The sequence below is a fragment of the Mobula hypostoma genome, chromosome 8 (assembly GCF_963921235.1).
Source record: "Mobula hypostoma chromosome 8, sMobHyp1.1, whole genome shotgun sequence".
Lineage (NCBI taxonomy): Eukaryota > Metazoa > Chordata > Chondrichthyes > Myliobatiformes > Myliobatidae > Mobula > Mobula hypostoma.
Window position 1 is genome coordinate 158,288,392 of NC_086104.1, and position 24,471 is coordinate 158,312,862.

Below are 24,471 nucleotides of genomic sequence, written 5' to 3' on the forward strand. Positions count from 1 at the left end.
AGGGGAGGAAAAGGGAAAATGCGTCGGATGAAGCACAGTTTCCTGAAGTTGGTGCAAATTATGGATCTGTTCAACATGGAGGTTGGTGAGGTGGAAAGGGAGGGCACAAGGAACTTTTTCTTTGTTCATATCGAGAGAAGGAGGATGACAATGGAAGTGCAGGAGAAAGAGTGAACATGCTCAATAGCCCGATCAACTGTAGTAACAGAACGTGCTATAGCAAAAAAATAATAAAATTATGTCCTTACGGAAAGCAGAGTTGTGTGAAGCGGGGTGGGGGTATAGAAGGAAATGCAACAGAAAATGCTGCTCAGCAGGTCAGATCTTATCTGCGGGAAGAAAAACAGAGCTAATGTTTCAGGTTGGGAACCAATATGGAACTCTTCATTGCTTTTCCCAGGCTAGCAGGAGTTAAACTAAAATCATAACAAGAGCTTCACCACAGAGGGAAAATCACTCAGTACAGCCTTCGTATGCTTCAACCTGCAAGTAAGGGGGTTTTGTCTTTTATGTTACTGCGGAGGCTAATTAAAATGGCTTCTTTGTTATAATTGGGAATGCTTCTTTGTTATGTTAAACACTGAGAAAGCTTTGCGCTAGCAGCTTGTTGTGGGTTAGGGGGTGATAAGAGGATGTTACGAACCAATTGGGATAGTTGTTATGACTTTGGTGTATCTGGAAGATTTGTATGCGCGGGGTTTTGGGGCAGAAGGCGGGAGAGAGGGACAGAGGATGAACCAGGTGCCGTGATGTCCACTAACGGGGTCGGACCCCGAGGAGGGCGTTCGGCAAGGAGAGGAGACGGAGACGGACTTGTGTGGAGCGTCTGGTCGACCACCGTTGTTGGTCCCAGGCAGCCGGTCGAGGTGGTCCGAGGGGTCGCAGGGTGAAGAAGAAGGGTCCTGAGCTCCAACTGTTAGTGCACGAAAAGATTGAACTTTGATAAGTGTGGTGCCTGTTATTTTCCTTTTATACTTTATTCTCTATTAATTATATAGTTCCAGTAATATCTATAAACTGTAAGTCATTTAATCGTATCTGGTGTATTGTCTGTTATTTGGGCGAGGTGGGGTACATCACACAGCATCCACACAAACTAATTACCCAGTTTGGCGGGGCCAAGGGCTGTTTCCCTAGACGACAGCGAGCCGAGCGACCCTGAGGGTGGCCGGGGGGCTACATGCATTTCCATACTAAATAAAAGATTAGTTTTATTTGCACATGTACATGAAAACATAGAGATGTGTCATTTATATCTACGACAAATAAAACCTAAGTATGTGATTGTGGCAGCCCAAAAGTGTTGCCACACTTCCGGTACCAAGATAGCATGCCCACAACTCACTAACCCTAACCCATAGGTCTTTGAAATGTGGAAGAGAATGGAGGAAGCCCATGCAGTTACAGGGAAAATGCACAAACTCCTTGCAGATAACAACGGTTTCTGATTATTGGTGCCGTAAAGCATGCTAACTGCTACACTACATTGCTGCCTTAGGAAACCATTTCACACAGTCCGTGCTAGCTCAGAACAGCCCCATCTCCCGCAAGCAGCCATTCACTCTCCCCAGATTCCCAACAATTCCCTCCACTTGTCCACACACTAGGGGCAACTTACAGCAGTCAACGACCAACCACAGATCTTAGGGATAGTTTGGATTGGACTAGATGGGCCGAAGGACCTGTTACTGTACTGTAGTGTTCAATGACTATGTGGGAGGAAACGAGAGCACCTTGGGGAAACTCATGCCAGGAGATGAGCACCAGAAATCAGGACCGAACCTGGGTCTCCACCTGCTGACCCACTGTGTCTCCCTCCCCACTCTGTCTCTCTATCACACAGTGTGGTGTACAAGGTATTCTGCTCAAATCACCTGAAGACAGAAGGAGTCTTTTTTAAAAATTGGATCTCAGCAGCAGTGGGGGCGGGGGAGAGGGGGGAAGAGGGGAGAGGCAAAAGAAAATAAAGGGTAAAGAATGCGATTTGGGATAACCGTACAGATCGCACTGTACCTGTCCCTGTGGTCCTCGTCTTGGCTTCGGCCGATGTACAAGAAGAGGCTGGTTCAGATCCTGAATGGTAATTCCATAGTTTTTGCTGCAACAGCAAGTTCAACAGGTTAACAACAGGCAGTGGCAGAGAGACACCATTCAACACACCCCACTGCCTAGCTCTCTCAACTCCAGGTCAAATCTCTGCATCAAGACTGGGTAACTTCAGCCAGTGTTGGGGTATGCAATTCTTATGAGGTTTGTCTATCAGGACCTGAGGGATCTGGACAGATGGAAAATGGTGGACGGAAGTCACGCATACAAGTGTGAGGTGTTGCACTCTGAAAGGGTAAATCAGGGCAGGACTTACAGTGAACAGTAGGGTACTGAAGAGAGTGGTAGAACAAAGATTTGAAATTACAGATCCATAATTCCTTGGAAGTGGTGTCACAGGTAGATAGGGTCGGAAAGGGAGTTTCCGGCACATTGGCCTTCATAAATCAATGTAATGAGTACAGCAGATGGGATGCATGTTAATTAAGATAAATTTGGACTATTGTGTGCAGTTCTGGTCACCCACCTGCACGAAAGATATCAAAAAGATCGCAAAAGTGCACAGAAAATTTACCAAAAAGTTGCCAAGACTTGAGGACCCAAGAATATAGGGAAAGGTTGAACAGTTTAGGACTTTATTCCCTGGATTGTAGGAGAATGAGGGGAGGTTTTAGAAAGGTATACACAGAAAGATAGAGTTGGTAAGTAGGTTTTTTCCATTGTGGTTGGATGAGACCAGAACTAGGTGGTCCAGTTAAGGGTGAAAGGTGAAATATTTAAGGGGAACCTAAGGCTGAGAGTGTGGAATGAGCTGCCAGAAGGGGTGAATGTGGGTTTGATCGCAGCATTTAAGTGAAATTTGGATAGGCACATAGTTGGGAGGGATATGAAGGGCTATGGTCCAGGTGTGGATTGGTGGGAATAGGTAGAATACCAGTTTGCATGGACTCGATGAGCTGAAGGACCTGTTTCTGTGCTGTAGTGCTCCGACTGTCAGGGGTCATAGAAGCATCTGAACTAAAAACAGAGGAAATCCAGAAAGGCAAAAAACAATTAAAGGAACAGAACACAAGTCAGCATGGCACGTTCAATTATACAGATTGTATCATAAGTTTAAATACATGAAAGAAGTCATCAAATCAATTTTGTTTTCCTTTTATAAATATTGAAACTGCATATCGAATCAGAAAACACGACGGTGAATGCCCATCTTGTCCCAAGGTAACATACCAACTGTACACGTCAGGTATGTTTCAAGTTACCCGCATTGCAAGCTCACACTATACCACAGGGTAGCTCTGTCACTCCCTCACATATCTTGTTGCTGTTGGCTTTCTTTCGTAATTGATTTGATCTTGTCACAGGTACATAGTAATTAGCTGTGTTCTGCATGCCATCCAAACAGATCATCTCAAACAAAGACGATGAGCTTTGTCATGCTTACATCGAAACATCAGGGAAATGCATCATTTGCATCAGTGGGATCTGTATGGATATCCTAAATCGTATTCTTTATCCTTTATTTTCTCTCAATTCCCGCCCCCCCATTTCAATGACATACCCTCAACTCACCACCTCTAACTCTACATCTTCGCAATGACATGCCCATAACTCACAACCCTAACCAATAAGTCTTTGCAATGACGTGATGCTTACAACTCACAACCCTAACCCTACGTTTTTGCTATGATATGCCCACAACTCACTAACCACAATATGTACATTGGCACCAGAAGTGTGGTGACACTTCTGGGCTGTCCAGCACAATCTTCACTTATTTTATTGGATGCAAACAATGCATTTCATTGCATGTTTAGATATAGATCTGACAAAAAAGCTAATCTTTACATCTTTAATCTAATCTAATCCATGCCACAACCAGCCTCTTGAAGCACTTCATGTTTGTAAATGTCAGAGCCATCAGGCAGCAGTCATTTAGGTACTTGACCATATTTTTCTTTGGCACTAAGATGACTGTAGTCTTAAAGCAGGTGGGAGCTTCAGATTGGAGCAGGGTGACGTTAAAAATAACCGAATACACCAGCTTTAAGGCTGTTACAACTGGGGGTGGTAATGGGGAAAGCTCCAATTACCTATTAAATACTACCAATGGCATGCACCTCAAATAGCCTCTGACAACCAGGACCAGCTCCTGGCCTTCATGTGTGGCTGAGCTACTGAGCCTGGCAGAACCGTTTCTACTGACAGGAGAAGGGGCAAAGGCAGGTTCCTGGTGCCTTAAAACCAGTCGCTGCGGGCAGATGGGGCTTGTCAACAGTGGTTGTCAGCTCAGCTGGAAAGAAAACTCTGATCTCAAACCTCCGCTCATGGGGAAGGCGTTGGAAGTGAACCTCAAGGGAAAAGTGCAGAGCTGGAGTCCCTAAGGCAACCCTTCACTGAGTTCAATGTTGACTGGCAACTCCTGCGATGTTGCTGATACCAAACTGTATCGGTCTCTGCCGTTCCTTTGGGTTCATCGGATGTGTGCAGAGGGGGAGATTGCCACCTGGGAACAGCTTGCTCTCCATATCGTACTGCCCAGGCTTGCGTATCTAGACAGCTGAGATGCAATATCCATGGTCAACTCTGACCAACGGAGGCCTTAGACTTAGACGCCAGCCTAAGTCCATGATCCATGAAGGATTTGAGTACACACAGCCAGGGCCAGTTGCTTTCCGCAGGTTCATTCTTAAGGAAGGCTGATCGTGTCTTCTATAGTGTTTATGGGTACAGGTACATCAAAGGCAGTTACATACTGTTACATTGAGAAAGACTGATCCTACAGTTATTTAGTGTATGGCAGCTGGACCAATAACTGAGAAATCTGTACTCCAAGTTCAAATCCCACCAAGCGTGCTGTGGAATTTAATTCAATTAATATTCTGAACTTTAGAAAAGCATCTATAACTAGTCTTGGTAATAATCAAAAACGCTACTGGATGGTTTAAAATAAAACGCATCACGTTCACTAACAGAAGAGATTCTGCAGATGCTGAAGATCTTGAGCAACACTCACAAAATGCTGGAGGAACTCAGCAGGTCAGGCATCAAATATGGAGGGGAATAAACGGTCCATATTTCAGGCCAAAACCCTTCATGAGGACTGGAAAGGGGTGGGGGCAGGGGGGGGGGGAGAGAAACCAGAATAAGACTGGGTGGAAGAGGGGAAGGAGTACAAACTGGTAGGTGAAAGGCAAGACCAAGTGAGAGGGAAGGTTGATAGGTGGGGTGGAAGGGAATGAAGTAAGAAACTGGTAGGGAATAGGTGGAAAAGGTAAAGGACTGAAGAGGAATCTGATAGGGGAGGAGAATGCTTAGATATAGCAGCTTCTATGGGGCCAACCAAAGGTGTTATTGTCTTTTTTAAATGAGACATGGAGGAGGAGGAGGAGGAGGAGAAGATGGCGGCGCGACACAGCATGCAGTGGCCACTCCGGTGAATGATATCTGTTATCTGTCACGTAGGGTGCCGTGCCCAGTTTTTCTTGTGATAGCAAGACTCTTAGACATTGGTGGTGTGAAATATTGCAAGTCCAATTCATTGGTTTATTGACCAACAGTGGGAGTGGACAGAGGGGGAGCTACATGGCCTTGGATGTAGCGAGGACTCGGCCACAAGCCACGGTGTTGCCTGCTCGCATCTCACCAGGAGAGGGGCATCAGAGTGGGGCGCTCCAGCAGACTGTCAGGTGCAGTGTGATGCAGCCTCCATGTGGGAACCAGTGCTGCCCACCCGAGTTCATTCGGCAGAACTCAAGTTGTATTGTGCTCAACTACAGCCTGTTGCACCATTCATGGACTCCAGGATTTGGACTATAATTTCTGCCTGACTGCTATGTTTACTTCTATACGTGCTGTGTATGACTGTTGGTACTGTGTTTTGCACCTTGAGCCTAGAGTAACACTGTCTCGCTTGTCTGTATTTATGAGTAAAGATGTATGGCTGAATGACTATTAACTTAAATGGGTGGCCAGTGGGAAATCTCACTTTTTGTGGCAGACGAATCGAAGGTGGTCGACAAAGCGGTTCCTCTAACCTACATTGGGTCTCACTGATATAGAGAAGGTTGCACCAGGCTCCTGAACCATCTCTATGAAAACGGCCAGCAAGATACTCGGTTACAGACTGGCCACCACAAACATTAGAACATTTGAAAGTTTTGACTAGAACAGGCCATTCAGCCCAACAAATCTTGCCAAATTCCTAAGCACACAGTGTGTTCAAATATCTTATTTGAAAGTCTCAAAGGTACAACTCTCAACTACACAACTCGGTAGTTTGTTCCGTGTGTCCTCAACTCGCTGTGTAAAGAAACGCTTCCTGATATTAGTCTGAAATTTCCCTTTAACCAGTCTCCACCTTTGGCCCTGTGCCCTTGTTGATGGATTAATTGTGATGTAGCAGCTGACATCCATCCTACTTATACCCTTAATGATTCTGAACACTTCTATCATGTCCCTTTCATTCTACATCTACTTAGGCCAAAAAGATATAATTCTTTCAACCTTTCTTCATAGTTCATACCCTGCAAACTTGGAATGAGCTCAGTCACCCTTCTCTGAACTCCTTCCGGCACCTTCACACCCCTCACGCAATATGGAGACCAAAACTGTGTGGCCTCAAGCCCATTATACAGCTTAAGGAGAATATCTCTTGACTTGAACTCCACTGACTGCATTATATAGCCCAGCATTCTATTAGCCTTCCTAATTATTTCTATGCATAGTCTAACACGGGTAGGCAACCTACAGCCCACGGGCCAGATACGGCCCACGAGGGTATTTTGACCAGCCCGCAGGCACATATTGGGATACTATACTTATCCGGCCCGCAAGCACTTTCTCCTTATCCTGAGTGTTTCACGCAACCACACTGATGGACATGCATGGCGTCTTGTTACACTGGCCCCAGGTTCCGTTTTGCTCCAAACCAAACACTAGTATACACGAATGACGGGAAGGCAGACTACCTTATTAATATGTATTAGATACTCTCTGTGTACGCGCAGGTTTTCAGATGGGATCGTTCAAATTTGTAAACAGAAACAGCGTCACTGTGTTTTAACAAGAAATCCACGCTAAATATCCAGATAGTTACATGTGCTACAATACTTGTTGAATAATTCCCATTTGGAAATAAAATCAAAGAAAAACAATTCCAATGGCAATGAATGCAAAACACAGGAAGGTAGACACTGAGTGCCGAAATTTCCAAGACACTTGGACACTACATTACTTCTTCATTGAGCAAGCTGGGAAAACCAATTTTTTTTTTCGCGCATATGGTCCAAGAATTGAGAAAAGAGTTTTCATCTTGTTTTGCTGATTTTCGCTTGCATGCAAATGAGTTGACACTGCATCAGAAATTTTTCAAATGGAATTGATTGAGATGCAGTGTGATGACATATTGAGATCGAAATTTCATTCTGAAGATGTGTCAGTGCTTGACCTCTATAGAAAATATATTCATTCAAGTGGGAAGTATCCTAACTTAGTGCACCATGCAAAAAAGATGGCATCATTGTTTGGCAGCACTTATCTGTGTGAGCAATTATTTTCAAAAATGAAGCACACCAAGAACCATTTGAGAACAAGATTGACTGATGCCCATCTGGGTAATGTCTTGCTCTTGAAATCAACAAGTCTGACACCCAACACTGAGAAGCTTTCAAGCAACAAACAGCATCAAGTTTCACAATGATTTATTGACTGTTTGTATTAAAATTTTCTTTTTTATTATACTTAATTTACCACCATTCAATGCATCATGTTCATAAGTTTTATGTTTAAAGATTCTGTGTCCTTTTAATAGATTCAAAAGATGATTGAAATAAATTGCAACTAAACTGAGTTCTTTGATTACTAATTGGCATCCTTGGTCAAGTACAAATGATTTTCTAGCATGCGTTATTCATTAATTTGAGGCAAAACATAACTAGATGTATTTAAATGGATAATTCCCATATTCCAAGTTTTTTATGGCATGTATCTGGCCCACCGTCCCCTCATTAATATGTGATCCGGCCCACAGAGGCAAAAAGGTTGCCAACCCCTGGTCTAACAATTCTGCTGAGCTTTTGCCACCGACATCCAGATGCTGGAAGATGCACAAATCACCAAATGCTGACCTGTAATATTCGCAGAAGGTAATGCTTTTCCCATTGGCCATGCAAAAGGAGCTTGTTGGAGCCTTGTCCCAGTCAATGTCATCGATGCGGTAGGTGCGATTGTTGTACTTGGTCATGATGATATTGCCCACCAGCTCTTTCAGACAGACATCCTGGAAGTTCTCGCTGCTTTTCTCGTATATAACATGCCTATATAGGAAAGCATCACTCAGAACAAACAGCGATACATGGGCAGCAGCTATTTAACAGAGGCATAGTTCAAAAACTATCCATAAGTGTGCTGACAATACAACCATTGTTGGTAGAATCTCAGATGGTGACTAGTGGGTGTACAGGAGTGAGATCTGTCAACTAGTGGAGTGGTGTCACAGCCTGGCACTCAACTTCAGTAAGATGAAACAGCTGATTGTGGACTTCAGGAAGGGTAAGACGAGGGAACACATACCAATCCTCAGAGGGATCAGAGGGGAGAGAGTGAGCAGTTTCAAGTTCTTGGGTGTCAAGACCTTGGAGGATCTAACCTGGTCCCAACATATCGATGCAGTTATAAAGAAGGCAAGACAGCGACTATTCTTCATCAGGAGTTTGAAGAGATTTGGTATGTCAACAAATACACTCAAAAACTTCTGTACCCAGGACATCTTCAAAGAGCGGTGTCTAAGAAAGGCAGTATCTATTATGAAGGACTCCCTGCACCCAGGGCATGCCCTTTTCTCACTGTTACCATCTGGTAGGAGGTACAGAAGCCGGAAGGCACACACTCAGCGATGCAGGAACAGCTTCTTCCCCTCTGCCATCTGATTCCTAAATGGACATTGAACCCTTGGACACTGCCTCACTTTTTTAATATATATTAGTTCTGTTTTTGCATGATTTTTAATCTATACAATACACACTTATTATAATTGATTTACTTATTTATTAATATTTTTTTTCCTCTATATTATGTATTGCGCATTGAATTGCTGCTGCTGCTAAGTTAACAAATTTCACGACACATGCCGGCGATAATAAACTTGATTCTGATGTGAGAAAAGGGAACAATAGATTTACAGTTAAAATGGAGATGAAACCAGCTTTGCAGGAATTAAATCAAAGACGGGCTAAATGGCCTGTTTCATTCTGATAGCACTCAGCACTTAATGTAGAGCTTGGTAAAGCTGGAGGACTGGCGTTTCAGAAGGAAACAAGACACAGCACGCTAGTGTAACAGTTTGGGCAGGGATTCCCAGACCAGGTCTGTGGACCCCTCAGTTAATGGTAGGGGTCCATGGCAAAAAAAAAGGCTGGGAACCCGTGTTAGGGTAGTGCTATTACAACAGCAGCGACCCAGGGTCAATTTCTGCTGTTGTCTGTGAGGAGTTTGTACGTTTTCCCCGAGACCACATGGGTTTCCTCCCATATTATAAGTATGTGCGGGTTAGGGTTAGTAGGTTTATTGGTTATTGGTCATTGTGGGTGGCAGGGTAGGGATGTGTCTCTACCAAAGGTGGTGTTAGGCTAACCTGCGGGTCACCTTTGGGCAAGATGCAACACCTAATGCCCCCACCCCCCACCAGATCAGGGTCTGGGAGCAGGTGGTGGATGGTCGTATGAACAGCTGGTACATATCACAAGTCCTGGTTATGTGACCACTGACGCCAGGCAGACAATCTCTGAAGAGCATTGATAATGGCTGGGGTCACCTGTCTTGTAAAGACACTGCCCAGAAGAAGGCAATGGCAAACCACTTGTGTAGAAAATTTGCCCAGAACAATCATGGTCATGGAGTGACCATAACTGCGGACTGCCCACATCATATAACACGGCACGTAACAAATGAACAAACAAATTTAGACGAATGGTGGTGGTTGGGGAATCTCATTGAAACCTACTGAATATTGATAGGTCTAAAGAGTATTAGTAATGACTGCTGTCACCCTTCTTGTAAAGGCAGTGCCCAGAAGATTATGGCAAAGCACTTCTGTGGAGAAATTTGCCAAGAACAATCATGGTCATGGAAAGACCACGATCACCTCGTCATACAACATGGCACGTAACGAATGAATGGGTGTAATTGGGCATAGCAAGCTCATCCGTCAACCATCAGGCTCTTGCACAAGAGAAGTTAACGATACTCATCTATTGAGATGGCCTCACTTGTTACTTCATGCTCTCATTATTTATTGCTATTTATTTACATTTGCAGTTTGGAGTCTTCTATCCTCTTGTTCGTCTATTGATCCTGTTTACAGCTACTGTTCTATAGATTTGCTGAGTATGCCCGCAGGAAAAAGAAAAGGGTAGTATGTGGTGACATGTATGTGCTCTGTTAATAAATTTTACTGTGGCATTAGGCCAGGAGGGCTGTTACCGTGCTGTATCTCCAAATAAAGGAGGAACTCAACAGGTCAGGCAGCATCTACGGAAAAGAGTACAGATGAAGTTTCGGACTGAGACCCTTCATCAGGACTGGAGGGAAAAACAAAAGATTGAATTTCTTCAGACCTGATGAAGAGTCTCAGCCCGAAACATCGACTGTACTCTTCTCCATAGATGCTGCCTGACCAAATAAATAGATACACGATTTTCATGAACAGCTGGAGTTCAAGGTTATTAGAAATGCACAAGGGAATCAGCTAAAGTACCTCCTGCTTTGAATTGGGCACTGTGCTACTTACATCACTACAATGGAAAATCGTGAAGGAATACATTTCACAAGATATGCCAGTGATAATAAACCTGATTCTGAACTCAAAACTAGCATTTATCGTCAGGACAGAAGGCCAACCATTTCCTCAACATTCTTTAGTACCTACTTGGCTTCATGCCACATACTCACAGAACATCAATAACAGAGTCATTCCGGATTACTTTATGGGTCAGATCGACCAGTAACATCAATCCTGCCTCGGTCTTACGAATGCTGGCTGCGTATCCCGGCCAGATCTGCAGTCTGGAAAAGAAAAATGTCATTAGGGAGAAGGAAAAACTGAATTATCCTTGATCAAGATGGTTGCAATCAGCTCGTGATTGGCAGGTTTCAGACAGTCACACGACTCAGAACCACTCAGCCTCTCCGCCTGCCCCACTGTTCATTTGCCTACAACTTTCACCTACTCTGTGACCTTTTGCTTCTTGTTTTATCTATAATCAATCCACCCATCTTAAAAACATTTTGACTGCTTCCTCAGCCCTCCGAAGACATTTCCAAGTACTATTCCTTTCAGAGAACACTGCAACATCTTTTAAATGATGACAGCTTACTTTTTAAAACTATGATCCTGGTATTTGATTCTCTCACAAGAAGAAACAAGTGGGAGCCTCAGGGCTCACTCCTAAACTCTTGTGGATAAATGCTTAGATGACTGTATAAGCCCAGGCTTTAATATAAGAGACATAAACAGAGTAGACAGCCAATGTTTTTTCCCAGGGAAACAATGGCTAATATGAGAGGGCATAATTTGAGATGATTAGGAAAGGAAATTATGGCGGGGGGGGGAGATGGATGGAAGGTAGAAGTCGATTTTATTTAGCTTTTTTAAAAAACACATTGAATATTTAAGATAGGAACATATGCGATAGAAAAACAGAGGATTATGTGGTAGGGAATTGATCTTGATGCAGGTTAAGGATGGTAGCTTAGCAGGTACAAAGTACAAAGCAAATTTGAAGAACACAATAAGATGAAAACTGCACCCAACAGGACGGACAAACCAATAAGCAAAAAACAGCAAATGTGAAAGAAAATAAATAAGTAACATGAGATAAAGAACCTTTGAAAGTGAGTCCATAGGTTGTGGGAACTGTTCAATGATGGGGTGAGTAAAGTTACTATATCTGGTTCAGGAGCCTGATGGCTGAGGGGTACCAACTGTTTCTGAACCTGGCGATGTGAGTCCTGAGGCTCCTGTACCTCCTTGCTGACAGCCCAGAGGTGAGAAGAGAGCATGGAGGGGGTCCCTGATGATGGAGACTGCTTTCCTATGATAGTATTTCATGGAGACGTGCTCAGTGGTGTGGTGGGCTTTACCAGTATCCACTACTTTCGAGGATGGTAATAACATCATGGGTCGAAAGGTCTGTACTGTGCTACACTGATCTATCCAACCATTCATAAAGTTAGTCCACTTACTCAAGATATTAGTCTAGTAAACCTCTGTCATGTTGTTTCCAATGAATTAACATTCTTCTTTGATTAAGAATACTACACTGCACATTACTCCAGATCTGGTCTCAGGAAGGCTCTGCAATGGGTTGTCAAACCTGTCCAATGCATCACTGGCACCAGCCTACCCACTACCAAGGACATAGATGCAGAAAGTTGCTGGCAAAAGGCCAGCAACATCATGAAGGATCCCACCGGGTCTGCTCATGGACTGCTGTCCCACTCCCATTAGGGAGGAGGCTATGTAGCATCCACACCAGGATAACCAGACAATTACTTTTTTCCAAGCAATAAGGTTGATCAACACCTCCACTCACGAACCCATCCCTCCACCACTGCTTTATCCTTTCCTGTCAGTGTCACCTTACGTACAGGCGCTCCAATGTCTAGCATCACTTCATGGACATAGAATCAATATATATAAGCTATGTATCTATGTTCATTGCTTTTTATTATAACATTCTTTATCTAATTGGAATATTAACTTTTCCCTTTATACCCATGTACTGGAAATGACATTAAACATCTTGAATCTTGAACCGATACCCTAGATAACAGCAGCCGCTTGTACAGTGCTCCTATAAAAATAACAAATAATGTGCTGTTAGCTTTCCCCTTTACTTGTTACGTCTGCACACTCGTCTTTTCTGAATCACGTACTCAAACATCCAGATTAGTTTGTCTCACAGGCTGATCTCCATAATTTAATCACCATTTAGGTGAAATGTCAAAGTAGGTATCATACTTACCCATGATGCTCCATTAAACAGGCATGTCCCTATTCAGAAAACCAACCCCATCTTCCTTCCCTATCACCTGTCATTTCACAATTTCTTACTTACCTTTTTATTATAAGACCATAAAACATAGGAACAGAATGAGGCCATCTGGCCCATAGAGTCTGCTCTGCCATTCAATCATGGCTGATCCGTTTTTTCTATCTCCTCCTCAACCCCAGTTCGTCGCCTCCTCCCTGAACCTTTGATGCCACGTCCAATCAAGAACCTATCATTCTCTGCCTTAAATACATCCAACGACCTGGCCTCCACAGCTGCATGTGGCAACAAATTCCACAAATTCACCACCCTTTGGCTAAAGAAAATTCTCTACCTCTATTTTGAAAGGGCGCCCCTCTATCCTGAGGCTGTGCCCTCTTGTCCTAGACTCTCCCACCATGGGAAACATCCTTTCCACATCTACTCTGTCTAGGCCTTTCAACATTCAAAAGGTTTCAATGAGATTCCCCCCTCATCCTTCTGAATTCCATTGTGAGTAAACCCCAGGTCAGTGGGTCCCATAATTGAAGGTCCATGTGGACAAGAGGCATGAGAGGCATTAACTTCCTTGGTATACAAGTAGGCAAGTCTGAAATTCAAAGCCTAGAGTTCGAGGTCCTGTCATCTGCAAGTCCTAGGAATGATACCAATGATCGATCAATCAGATGTCTGTACGTCAATGTCTAATGGCCAAGGCCCTTGGTCTCCGCACCCACCATGAAAGTCAAGAGTCCTGATGTCTGTGAGTGTGTGAGTCCACTGGAGGCCAGAGGTGGCCTGTCCTGGGTTGGAGGTCTGTCTGTGTGAGTGGGTGGGTGGAGGAGGAAAGGGGCATATTTTGCTGTCATTTTGTTACATGGAAACATAGAAAACCTACAGCACAATACAGGCCCTTCGGCCCACAAAGCTATGCCAAACTTGTCCCTACCTTAGAAATTACTAGGCTCACCCATAGTCCACTATTTTTCTAAGCTCCATGTACCTATCCAAAAGTCTCTTAAAAGACCTATTGTATCCGCCTCCACCACCGTTGCCGGCAGCCTATTCCACGCACTCACCACTCTCTGCGTAAAAACTTACCCGACATCTCCACTGTACCTACTCCCCAGCACCTCAAACCTGTATCCTCTTGTGGCAACCATTTTAGCCCTGGGAGTTAGCTTCTGACTACCCACACGATCAATGCTTCTCATCTTATACACCTCTATCAGGTCACCTCTCATCCTCCGTCACTCCAAGGAGAAAAGGCCAAGTTCACTCAACCTGCTTTCATAAGGCATGCTCCCAAATCCAGGCAACATCCTTGTAAATCTCCTCTACACCCTTTCTATGGCTTCCACATCCTTCCTGTAGTGGGAGGGAGGGAGGGAGGGAACATTGACTCAGACCATGAGAGGCCTGCGTCAGACATTTTCATGCCTTACAAGGCGCAGATTGAATTCCTGTAGTGAGGCGACCAGAACTAAGCACAGTACTCCAAGTGGGGTCTGAACAGGGTCCTATATAGCTGCAACATTACCTCTCGGCTCCTAAATTCAATTCCATGATTGATGGAGGCCAGTACACCATACTCTTTCTTAACCACAGAGTCAACCTGCGCAGCTGCTTTGAGCGTCCTATGGACTCGGACCCCAAAATCCCTCTGATCCTCCACACTGCCAAGAGTCTTACCATTAATACTATATTCTGCCATCATATTTGACCTACCAAAATGAATCACTTCACACTTATCTGGGTTGAACTCTATCTGCCACTTCTCAGTCCAGTTTTGCATCCTATGAATGTCCTGCTGTAACCTTTGATATCCCTCCACACTATCCACAACACCTCCAACCTTTGTGTTATCAGTGAACTTACTAACCCATCCCTCCACTTCCTCATCCAGGTCATTTATAAAAAATCACGAAGAGCAAGGGTCCCAGAACAGATCCCTGGGGCACCCCACTGGTCACCAACCTCCATGCAGAATATGACCCGTCTACAACCACTCTTTGCCTTCTGTGGGCAAGCCAGTTCTTGATCAACAAAGCAATGTCCCCTTGGATCCCATGCCTCCTTACTTTCTCAATAAGCCTTACATGGGGTACCTTTTCAAATGCCTTGCTGAAATCCATATACACTACATCTACTGCTCTACCTTCATCAATTGTTTAGTCACATCGTCAAAAAATTCAATCAGGCTCGTAAGGCACGACCTGCCCTTGACAAGGTCATGCTGACTATTCTTAACCATATTATACCTCTCCAAATGTTCATAAATCCTGCCTCTCACGATCTTCTCCATCAACTTACCAACCACTGAGGTAAGACTCACTGGTCTATAATTTCCTGGGCTTTCTCTACTCCCTTTCTTGAATAAAGGAACAACATTCGCAACCCCCCAATCCTCTGGAACCTCTCCCGTCCCCACTGATGATGTAAAGATCATTGCCAGAGGCTCAGCAATCTCCTCCCTCACCTCCCACAGTAGCTTGGGGTACATCTCATCCGGTCCCGGTGACTTATCCAACTTGATGCTTTCCAAAAGCTCCAGCACATCCTCTTTCCTAATATCTACATGCACAAGCTTTTCAGTCTATTGCAAGTCAGCACTACAATCACCAAGATCCTTTTCCATAGTGAATACTGAAGTGAAGTATTCATTAAGTACCTCTGCTATTTCCTCAGGTTCCATACACACTTTCCTATTCTTTCACATCTTATCCTCTTGCTCTTCACATCTTGTAGAATGCCTTGGGGTTTTCCTTAATCCTGCCCGCCAAGGCCTTCTCATGGTCCCTTCCAGCTCTCCTAAATTTCCTTGTTAAGCTCCTTCCTGTTAGTCTTATAATCTTCTAGATCTCTAACATTATCTAGCTCTCTGAACCTTTTGCAAGCTTTTCTTTTCTTCTTGGCTAGATTTATTACAGCCTTTGTACACCACGGTTCCTGTACCCTACCATAACTTCCCTGTCTCATTGGAACGTACCTATGCAGAACTCCACATAAATATTCCCTGAACATTTGGCACATTTCTTCCATACTTTTCCCTGAGAACATCTGTTCCCAATTTAAGCTTCCAATTTCCTGCCTGATAGCCTCAATTCCCCTTACTCTGATTAAACACTTTTCTAACTTGTCTGTTCCCATCTCTCTCCAATGCTATTGTAAAGGAGATAGAATTATGATCACCATCTCCAAAATGCTCTCCCACTGACAGATCTGACACCTGACCAGGTTCATTTCCCAATCCCAAATCAAGTACAGTCTCTCCTCTTGTAGGCTTATCTACATATTGTGTCAAGAAACCTCCTGAACACAGCTTACAAACTCCCCCCCATCTAAACCCCTTGCTCTAGGGAGATGTCAATCTATATTTGGGAAATTAAACTCTCTCACCACAACAACTCTATTATTATTACTACACCTTTCCAGGATCTGTTTCCCTATCTGCTCCTCGATATCCCTGTTACTATTGGACGGACTATAAAAAACACCAAGTTATTGACCTCTTCCTGTTCCTAACCTCCACCCAGAGATTCCGTAGACAATCCCTCCATGATGTCCACCTTTTCTGCAGCCGTGACACTATCTCTGATCAGCAGTGCCACGCCCCCACCTCTTTTGCCTCCTTTCCCGTCCTTTCTGAAACATCTAAAACCCGGCATTTGAAGTAACCATTCCTGTCCCTGAGCCATCCAAGTCTCTGAAATGGCCACCACAGCATAGCTCCAAGTACTGATCCACGCTCTAAGCTCATCCGCTTTTGCTCACTATACTCCTGTTTTTGCTTGTGCTGTTCTGCTGAAAGTTAAGTGCTGTTCTGTTGGCACTGGAATATGTGGTGACACTGTGGGTTGCTCCCAGCACACCCTTTGGCAGGTCAGCTGGCACACTCTGAGTTGGAGCCACGGGGTCTCATCATGGGCTATTCCAGGGGTTGATGCTGAAACTCCAAGCCTGAAGGTCAATCGGAAATCCTGGATTTGCAGTCTAATGGTCTGAGTGATCAGCCTGGAGACCTGATGGCCTTTCCTGGAGTTGGAGGTCTGTGTGTGCGTGGGGATGCTGGTTTTATTGTTGCAACACACATCAAAGTTGCTGGTGAAGGGTCTCGGCCTGAAACGTCGACTGTACCTCTTCCTAGAGATGCTGCCTGGCCTGCTGCGTTCACCAGCAACTTTGATGTGTGTTGCTTGAATTTCCAGCATCTGCAGAATTCCTGTTGTCTGGTTTTACTGTTGTTGTTTTCTGTTCTGGCAGGATGGTGGGCGTGCTGCGTTGACACTAGAATGTGTGGCAACACTTACGGGCTGCCCCAGCACATCATTTAGTTGTTGATTGCCAACACAAAATACACATTTCACTGTACATTTTGACATACGTGTGAATAATAAATGAATCTCAACTTGGCAACCATACCTTCTGTTCCCGCATTCAAGTCACGTATCTATAATATAAAACGTTAAAACCACAGTAACACTTGTTACCTAGTGTCAACTGGAAAAAGATCCACTTATGCTAACTCTCTCATTAACCACATCCACTTATGCCTATTCTCTTCCTCATTAACGAGATCCATTTATGCCAACCTCATTAACCAGTCCTTTTTTTTTCTAACCACACCAGCATTTTAGCTTCTACCCCATAAACATTTTTTTTCCTTCCTTGTACTCTGAATGACTCGGATGAATCTCACGACAACCAGAACAATACTCCAAATTCAGCCAACTTGAAGAAATTCCGTTATTTCAGTTAGCATCTTCAACCTTAAATTATACAAATGAATTCTCACTTTTGAACAACCCTTTTTGCGTCTGCTTCTTTTCAAGCTTTTCGCACATTGTTTAAAGGCCAAAACCAATGTTTGAATTTTACTGTTCAATTCCCTCAAAAAAAAATTCATGTAAATTACATCACTTTCTGCTCAACAACATCTGCCACATCCTTGCTCACTCCATCTAGATATTTCCTAAAATTTGTGGTACTATTTTTAGTTTGGAAATTGACGATTAGAATTGCCTGTTAGTTGTAAGAGGGTGGCTTGCAAAGGCACAGAAATTAACTATTGGTAAGGAAAAGTTAATTGGTTAAAATAGAGGGTTAATGCTCCGATCTGCAGCAGAGTATATAGGTAGCAGAATGGAGGAAGTACCTGGCAACTGCTTCCTGGTATTTCAAAGGCTTATTTCTATTGAAAAGCTATGAGTGGCTTATTCTGCACTTGTTCAGCCAAGTAAGCATGCTCTCGAGTTTCGTATTAATGAATACGTGACAATACTTCCACCCATTTTCTCCTGCGATCCCTGGAAATTCTCGGGTGCCCCTTTAGAATAGAGACGAGGAGGAATTTCTTTAGCTAGAGAGTGGTGAATCTGTGGAATTTGTTACCACAGACGGCTGTGAAGGACAAGTGATTGGGTATATTTAAAGCAGAGGTTGATAGGCTCTTGATTAATCAGGGTGTTAAAGGTTACAGGGAAAAGACAGGGGAATGGTGTTGAGGGGATAATAAATCAGCCATGATGGAATGGCGGAGCAAACTCGATGGGCCATATAGCCTAATCCTGCTTCTATAACTACTAAAGAAATTAATGATGCTTTATTAATTAATCCTTTCTACCTGCACATGGTCCACATCCCTCCATTCTCTGTATGGTCACATGCCAATCTAAGAGCCACTTACTGTACTGTGTCTGCCTCCACCACCTCCCCTGGCACACACCCCAGGCACCAACCACTTAAAAACTTTTCCTGCAGATCTCGTTTGAACTTTCCCTTTCTCAGCTTAAATATATGCATTCTAGTATCAGACATCTGAAATTCATAACTGAATGTCTGAACAATCTAATGCTTGGTGAGTTCTGCTTCAGTTACAGGAAGAGTCAACATCCAAGGATCAAAATGCGATGTTGCTATGAACGCTTGGCCGCAACAAGCCACTTACCCCAATTTTAAACCAACAAACAAACTGGAAAACAGAAGTATCTTGTCAAAAACAGATTGTGAAAGTGTATTAAACAAATGTAGGATAGGCAATGGTAGACATTTAATATAAATTTTGTAATTCTCCCTGAATGTAATCTGCAGCAAACTAAAGAACTTTGATATTAAACTGAAAGTCTTAAAGTTGCTAAGAACAATAATAAGCCTCATTCCTGGGAGAATGTTACAAGTCACCAAAAGTCCATGTGAGATTTTAATCAGTGCACAAAACAAGTAGCAAAAGTCCCTGAGAAGCCAACACACAGAAGTTGTGCCAACAAATAAAACAGCTGAAATGTTACACATGTTAAAACTCTTCTGATAATGAGGCAGAAAAACTCAAAAATAGTAGATAACTGCGAGACAAAAGATAGTGGAGAACTTTGAAACAATATCACTAGGGAAATAAATACAAAGTACACTATTTGGGCCAAGAATTAATAGCTCCTGGGAGCTAACAGTCTTGTTACCAGGAGTGTTAAAGGGAGGTATAGAGACAGTAGACACACCAGTTGTCACTACAAAGATCCCTGAATTCAAGAAGGCATTCCAATGGATTGGAAGACTAAAAAAGAGAAAAAATATTAAAATAATTAAAAGATCAGAAAGAGACAGCAAGTAACTACAGTCTAGTTCAGCTAACACTGCTGGACAACACCGGGGAAATATGCTTTGGGAGATAATCAGCTTTAAATTCCTGGCTGTTAATGTATTGGATGACCTGTCCTGGGCCCAGCACGTTGACGCAATCACAAGGAAAGCACTTGAGAGTCTTTACTTTCTAAGATTACAGTGTTGAGGTGTTACTGAATGCACTGAGAAATTACTAATTAGTGTCCTGGCTCACAATATTGATCAAAGATCCCCACTATCCATCCAGGCCCTGCCACCTTCCCACTGCTATTACCAGGCAGAGGTAGAAATCTGAAGTCCCACACCACCGTGTTCAAGAACAGCTACTTACCTTCAACTGCTTGGTCATTGAACCAAACGGCCTAAAAAACCTGAATCAGGACAGTTCAGCAATACAATGAACAAATGGACTTTGTTATAATTGTGCTCTTCTTTGTGAAAATTGACTACAATCTATGTTGATTTTTTGCTGTGACCCTCCTGCAAGTAAGATTTTCATTGCACTTGTGCATACATGGATGTGTGGACATAACAATAAACTTGACTCTGATTTTATGTTCATCATTGGGAAATGCTTCAAAGCATGATAAAATGACTGACAACATGATTAACCGAATGTGAGGGTGGTGGGTGCTCATACAGTAACCCTTTCATTCCTGGAATCATTCTCGTGAATCTTTTCTGAACCCTCTCCAATGTCAGTATATCCTTTCTAAAATAAGGAGCCCAAAGCTGTACACAACACTCCACGTGGTCTCACAAATGCCACAGAGCCTCATCATATCCCTGCTCTTATATTCTACACCTCTAGAAATGAATGCCAACATTGCATTCGCCTTCTTCACCACCGACTCAACCTGGAGGTTAACTTTCAGGGTATCCTGCACAAGGACTCCCAAGTTCCTTTGCATCTCAGCCTTTTGAATTCTCTCTCCATCTAAATAATAGTTTACTTCTTCCACCACAGTGCATGACCATACACTTTCCAACATTGTATTTCATTTGCCACTTTTTTGCCCATTCCCCTAACCAGCTAAGTCAGTCTCTCTCCCTCCCCCCTCCCCCCCCCGCAGGCTCTGTTTCCTCAACACTACCCGCTCCTCCACATATCTTTGTATCATTGGCAAATTTTGCCACAAATCCATTAACCCCATAGTTCAAATCATTGACACACATCGTAAAAAGAAGCGGTCCCAACACCAGCCCCTGTGGAACTCCACTGGTAACCGGCAGCCAGCCAGAATATGATCCCTTTATACACATTGTCATTCAGTGAAGCAAAGGATGTGAAGGAACTTAAGAGCCTATGTTCGAATCTATTTTGCTGATTCAAGTGTCAAGGGAGTTTGGAACATTGAAGCGAACACAGAAGGTGAGCAAGAGTTTGGCACCACCTGCCTGTCTGGTCTGTGAGTGGCCCTATTGCCGTGTGGTTCACTGTGGCAGGCAGGTAGGCCTCTGGCTTCTGTGGTGTTCCACTCTTCCTATGCATGTCGGTGACGTTGGACGATGGTATCGTGGTTCTGTGTTTATGGATTAGACTACTGCGTTTACAGACTGTGGACCTTTTCAGACTTAATGGTTTTTATATTCCATGTCTTTTTTCCCCACCGGTTCCTTTTTCGTATTGTTGTGCGAGGGGAGGAGATTTAGGGGTTGACGTTCTTGTTGTGTTCTGTTAGTTTATTGTGCGGGGTGAGGGGGTTGGCATCCTTGGTCCATTTTGTGCAGGGAGGGGGGGTTGGGGGTTGATTATCAGAATGCCATTCATTTTTTTTGTGGGGGGGGGTTGACACTTCTCTCCGAATAACTTTCATGTTCTTTCTTTGTTTTGCGGCCATCTGGAGAAGAACCTCAGAGTTGTATACTTGGATAATAAATGAACCTTTGAACTTTTGCATCCAAGGACAAGGTATTCACCTAATCTGCCTCTACGGTACAGTTCTGCCTTTCAAAAATGTAAAGGACCACTGAGATCCAGGATAAGATGGGCAGCATCGCAGAGTTCAACTCCGCTGCTGTCTCTGTTCTCCCTGTCACCACATGGGTTTCCTCCCACAGTCCAAAGATGTGTGGGTTAGGGTCCGTAACTTGGGGGCATGCTCTATGGGCACTGGAAGCATGGTGACCCTTGGGGACCTCCCCACAGAACATCCTTGGACCGTGTTGGTTATTGATGCAATGGCACATTTCACTATATGTTTAACGCACATGTGAGACAAGCTGGTCTTTAAAAAGATCTTGATCTTTTCCCAGACTTCTGGAGTCACCCCTCAGGCATCAATTGAACCAACAGAATCAGTCACCCTCCCCGTAAGAGCGTCCCCAGGCATGAAAACTGCACTCACCTGTACTGAGGGAGAAAACTGGCATTAGTTGGGTCGAAGAAATTTCTTCCTATTAACTTTAATTCAAGAATTCTCATTGCTCTGTGAACAAAGAGTAAAACAATGCACATGATACGATCCACTGCACATGCAGTGGGGGGACAAAAGATTCAGTCTCATCACTCGCCAGGCATCATCAAAACACATACTGTCCCCATGTGGTTGAAATTGCCCTGAACCCAACACGCCACCAACCAGCCTACAGAATCAGAATCAGGTTTATTACCACCAGCATGCGATGGGAAATTTGTTAACTTAGCAGCAGCACTTCAATGCAATACATAATCTAGCAGAGAAAAAAATTAATAATAAAATTAAATATATAAACAAGCAAATCAATTACATATATTGAATAGATTAAAAAATGTGCAAAAGCAGAAATACTGTATATTTAAAAAGGTGAGGTAGTGTCCAAGGATTCAATGTCCATTTAGGAATCAGATAGCAGAGGGGAAGAAGCTGTTGCTGAATCGCTGAGTGTGTGCCTTCAGGCTTCTGTATCTCCTACCTGATGGTAACAGTTAGAAAAGCGCATGCTGTGGGTGCTTGAGATGCTTAATAATGGACGCTGCCTTTCTGAGACACTGCTCCCTGAAGATGTCCTGGGTACTTTGTAGACTAGTGCCCAAGATGGAGCTGACTAGATTTACAACCTTCTGCAGCTTCTTTCGGTCCTGTGCAGTAGCCCCTCCATACCAGACAGTGATGCAGCCTGTCAGAATGCTCTCCATGGTACAACTATAGAAGTTTGAGTGTATTTGTTGACATGCCAAACCTCTTCAAACTCCTAATAAAGTATAGCCGCTGTTTTACCTTCTTTATGACTACATCGATGTGCTGGGACCAGGTTAGATCCTCAGAAATCTTGACACCGAGGAACTTGAAGCTGCTCACTCTCTCCACTTCTGATCCCTCTATGAGGATTGGTATGTGCTCCTTCATCTTACCCTTCCTGAAGTCCACAATCAGCTCTTTCGTCTTACTGACGTTGAGTGCCAGGTTGTTGCTGTGGCACCACTCCACTAGTTGGTATATCTCACTCCTGTACGCCCTCTCGTCACCATCTGGGATTCTATCAACAATGGTTGTACCGTCAACAAATTTATAAATGGTATTTGAGCTATGCCTAGCCACAGTCATGGGTATATAGAGAGTAGAGCAGTGGGCGAAGCACTCACCCCCGAGGTGTGCTAGTGTTGATCGTCACGAGGAGGATGTGTTATCACCAACCCGCAGTTTGTGGTCTTCTGGTTAGGAAGTCGAGGATCCAAGGAGGAGTGGTCCCAAGAGGGAGGTACAGAGGCCCAGGTTCTGCAATTTCTCAATCAGGATTGTGGGGATGACGGTACTAAATGCTGAGCTATAGTCAATGAACAGCATCCTGACGTAGGTGTTTGTGTTGTCCAAGTGGCCTAAAGCCATGTAGCAAGACATTGAGATCGTGTCTGCTGTTCACCTCTTGTGGCGATAGGCAAATTGTAATGGGTCCGGGTCCAGGTCCTTGCTGAGACAGGAGTTCAGTCCAGTCATGACCAACCTCGCAAAGCATTTCATCACTGTCGATGTGAGTACACCGTTCCTCCTGCTAGGTTACTGCAGAGTTTCTGCTGCTGTGGTAAACCACTTTGAAGTTTCAAAAACATTCAAAGTACTGTTATCAAAATGTGTATAAAGCATACAACTTTGAGATTTGTCTGCTTACAGGCAGCCACAAAGAAACTCAAAAGAAGCCAATTAAAAAAAGAACATCCAATGCGCAACGAGAAAAACACACAAAAATCATGCAAACAATAACAGCATTCAGAACCAAACTGAGTCCATAGACCCAGAGCCAGGAGTACTGGAGGAGGCCCATAATCCAAGTCTCAGTTCGTCACACAGCAGGGCAAATCACCCTGAAGCAAAAAGCAGCCGGTGTAGTCGCACAGCCTCAGCACCGCGGAAAGCGAAAGAAAATCACGTAAACAATAGAAGCAAGCAACAGCATTCAGAACCGGATTGACTCATAAACCCAAAGACAAACCAATCTGGAGCAGGCTCTAGCCTCAGTTGATCACAGTGCAGAGTAGCTGGAGCAGCCTCACAGCCTCGGCACCATGGAGAGGGAGTGAGCATCGCAGAAGAGAGAGTGGAATCAGCCTCTGGTCCCAACACCTTGCCTTTTCAGTCTATCTGGGCGGGCGCTTAAATTGTCCAAACACCAGTCGCTCCCTGCACTAGGACCCGGGCCCTGCTGCAGCGATATGCTCTGGGTCTGTACCTCACTGGCCAGCCCGTGGCCGTTCCCAAACTTTCAAATTTGCTCAGCGCTTAGATCAACCCAACCTCGCTCCTGGTTTAAGTGGATAGCTTCCAAAATTCCTCCACACCGACTCCTCTCCACTTCACTC

The 24,471-nt window shown here is 44.0% G+C and overlaps 1 protein-coding gene across 2 annotated transcripts in view; it reads right to left on the reverse strand.

Annotated features, from left to right (window-relative positions):
* The window catches only part of piwil2 (piwi-like RNA-mediated gene silencing 2), a 121,621-nt gene that overhangs the window by 50,026 nt on the left and 47,124 nt on the right, over positions 1–24,471 (reverse strand). The window contains exons 9-12 of one of the 2 annotated variants that reach the window (XM_063057219.1): positions 22,043–22,123; positions 10,996–11,109; positions 8,175–8,363; positions 2,014–2,098 (exon numbers count right to left, since the gene is read on the reverse strand). In XM_063057219.1, the coding sequence (XP_062913289.1) occupies positions 2,014–2,098; positions 8,175–8,363; positions 10,996–11,109; positions 22,043–22,123 (469 nt within the window). The remainder of the gene's footprint in view (positions 1–2,013; positions 2,099–8,174; positions 8,364–10,995; positions 11,110–22,042; positions 22,124–24,471) is intronic. The other variant, XM_063057220.1, reaches the window with a different exon arrangement.